Source organism: Cryptomeria japonica, chromosome 9 (assembly GCF_030272615.1).
Source record: "Cryptomeria japonica chromosome 9, Sugi_1.0, whole genome shotgun sequence".
In the NCBI taxonomy this organism is placed as follows: domain Eukaryota; kingdom Viridiplantae; phylum Streptophyta; class Pinopsida; order Cupressales; family Cupressaceae; genus Cryptomeria; species Cryptomeria japonica.
In genome coordinates this window covers 117601099-117604285 of record NC_081413.1, presented here as the reverse complement: position 1 = coordinate 117604285, position 3187 = coordinate 117601099, and the positions used below count along the sequence as shown (strand labels likewise).

The 3187-nt window shown below is 40.5% G+C and overlaps 1 protein-coding gene across 1 annotated transcript; it reads right to left on the bottom strand.

Moving 5' to 3' along the window:
• Positions 1 to 1799: 1799 nt before the first annotated feature.
• Positions 1800 to 2918, bottom strand: LOC131858298 (uncharacterized). Its single transcript, XM_059211497.1, has 2 exons — positions 2459 to 2918; positions 1800 to 2362 (listed from the first exon to the last, which is right to left on the bottom strand). Exons 1-2 carry the CDS (start codon positions 2916 to 2918, stop codon positions 1800 to 1802), a joined length of 1023 nt encoding a protein of 340 aa, XP_059067480.1.
• Between the last annotated feature and the right edge of the window lie 269 nt (positions 2919 to 3187).

Genomic DNA, 3187 nt, shown 5'->3' with positions numbered 1-3187 from the left:
TTGTTGACTCAGGAGGAGATTATAACCATCTTTTGAGGTATATTCTCCCGATTTTGACCCATCCCAGACAAGAGTATTTGACCCTAAGTTGAAAGTGACCATCCTCTTATTAAGGATGTCTTGAAGCAACAATTTCTCCCTTGCAGGGTCGTCCACTTGATCAAGGGATCTCCAAGACCATCCCTTGGCTAAGTCTCCCTCAGAAGGCGTGATGTAATCCTTAACATACCTACCCCAAACAGATTCTAGCACTACTCTCAACGATTCTAGGTTAGCTTTTTGCTGAAGGACTGGGAAACCTCCCCAAGAGTTGGACCAGAAAAAGGGCTTTATCACCCTTGCCTAGATTCTATGATAATTTGTTTAAGATGATTTTCTACAATCCAACATAAAGTTCCAAATACGCAAGCCTCTTGGAGGGGAGGATTCCCTGAAGAGGCTCATATGGTCCTTGCCTCAGAGATATTTATGGTAAAGGATTTGGGCCCACTTAAGATGAGGAGATGTAAACTTTCTCCATGCTAATTTGGCCCCTAATGCCCTACTCTAAACCTTAATATTCTTAATCTCAATACCCCTTGCCGACTTGGGCCTATAGATCTTATCCCAGGCCATAAGGGAGATCCGTTTCTTCTCTTCTGCCCCTTGCCAAAAGAAAGATCTTAGATGTCTGTTTAGAATTTCCTTTTTGGACTGGGGTAGGTTAAAACATGATAGCTGATAGATGGCCATAGCAACCAGAACCGATTTGACCAGAGTAGCTCTACCCGCAGAGGATAGCCACTTATCCTTCCAGGTTGCTACCCTACTTCTAATCTTATCTATTACTCCATCCCACAAATTTGACGACCTAGGGTCCTCATCCAAGGGCAAACCTAGATACTTATAGGGGAGACTTCCTTGATTGAAATTCAAAATGCCACAGATGTCTTTTTGTAAGCTTAACTTAGTGTTGAAAAATAAGACTTCAGATTTAGCTAGATTGATTTCCTGACCTGAGGCCTTAGAGTAAGAGTCCAAGATTTTATTAAAAGCCCGAGCCTCACCTAAGTCACTAAGACCATATAGCATAGTGTCATCCACAAATTGCTGATGCGTTATAGGGTCAAGGTTGCTGGTAATTTTAATTCCCTCAATCTGACTTTTCTCCCTAGCTCTAGAAATCGATCTCCCTAAGGATTTTGCCATAATGATGAAGAGAAAAGGGGATAAAGGATCTCCCTGCCTCAAACCCTTAGAGGAGCTAAAAAAACCTTCAGGGGTACCATTGACCAGTACTGAGAATTTAGGCATAGAGATAGATTCAAAAATTAAGTTAATCTAGGCAGAGGGGAATCCAAAAGCTTCTAAGCATCTACATAGAAATCTCCAATTCACCTTGTCGTGTGCTTTCCTAATGTCTAACTTTAAGAGCGTGTTGGGAGTTCCATTCTTCTGGACAAAGAGGATAGCCTCCTGAGATATAATAACCCATCGTAAATAGATATTCCTGGAACAAAACCTGCCTGTTCCTCACTGATCAACAAGGGAAGGAGTTTTTGAAGCCTATTAGCTAGAGTTATAGAAAAAATCTTATAGATAATGTTGCACAAGGCTATGGGTCGAAACTCATCAAAACGCTCAGGTTTATCCTTTTTTGGGATAAGGGCCAAAAAAGTGTTATTGATTTCCTTGAGGATATTACCTGAGTTCCTCATCCCTTCAAAAATTGTCATCACTTCCTCACCTAAGAAGGGCCAACATTTATGAAATAAACTAGTTGGAAAGCCATTCATCACAAGGGATTTGTCTGGGCTCATCTACACAAGAGCTGCTTCTACTTCTGCTAAAGAAAATTTAGTAGTCAGAGAATCGGTTTGGTCCTTACTCAGAAGATTTGGGATACACTTAATAAACTTGTCCTGGACAAAACCATGAGGGCTCCGGTCGGAGTTGAGAATAAGAGAAAAGAAATCTATAGCCTCCTTCGCAATGAGTTTAGGGTTAGCCACCTCAGATCCACCACTCAACTTAATCTTGGAGATATGGTTAATAACTCTTCTCATCCTCACACTATTATGGAAGAATTTGGTGTTCTTGTCACCCTCCTCCAACCAAGTCTCTCTAGATTTTTGTTTCCAAAATACTTCTTCTTTGACAAGAATAGATTCATGATCCACAAGGAGATTCTTTTCTCTCAGAAATAGGGCCTCATCCATCCCACGTCTCATCACTTTCTCATTAACTTCTACCAACTCAGCTTCCACTCGGGCCTTATTGTCAAAAATATTGCCAAAGTGCTCCTTATTCCAATGGATGAGATTTTTCTTAATAATCTTAAGTTTGTTAACAACCTTGTAGATCCCAAACCCAGAAACCTTGGCTGCATTCGATCATTCCTTTAGAAGCTTAAGGATATTTTCATCCTTTAGCCACATATTCTCAAATTTAAAAGGGCATCTTTTTGGACCAATCTCACCTTGAATGCCAAGTTGAATAGGGAAGTGATCCGATCCTGAGAAAGGTAGAATAGAGGCATCCAAGGTAAAGGGAAAGTTGATGAGACTACCCAATACAAAGAATCTAACAAGTTTCTCTGCAATGTTGCTAAAACCTAACCTTCGATTATTCCAGGTAAAGGCTTCCTTTACCATATTGATCTCTATCATCCCATAATGATGGATCCAATCTGCAAAGTCAAGAGAAGCATGAGAATTTTTACCTAAGCCTCCTTGCTTCTCATGATGATGCAAAATTGCATTAAAGTCCCCTCCTAAAATGCATAACTGATTAAGGGTTCCCGTGAAATGCTCAATTTCCTCCCATACTCTCTTTTTATCCTCATTAAGGATTGGCCCATACCCATTAATAATGACAAAATCTAGATCATTTTTCAGGCTAGTAACCCTCCTGCTCATCCAATTGTTATGTGACTCCATAAGTGAGAAGAGGATATTGCGTGGGTCCCATATTATAGAAATTCCTCCAGAGGCCCCATTGGTTGGAGCCCCTTTAATCTATCTAAAGCCTAATTGCTTGCTAAAGGAGGCTAAATCCTCATTCCCTAATTTGGTCTCCTGTAACAGAGTTAATTCTGGATTGTAAGAGGATAGGCATCACTTGAATATCCTTTGTTTGTTAGGAGCATTTAGCCCCTAACATTCCATGAATCTTCTTTCAAGATGCCTTGGGAAGGAACTTCCCCTTC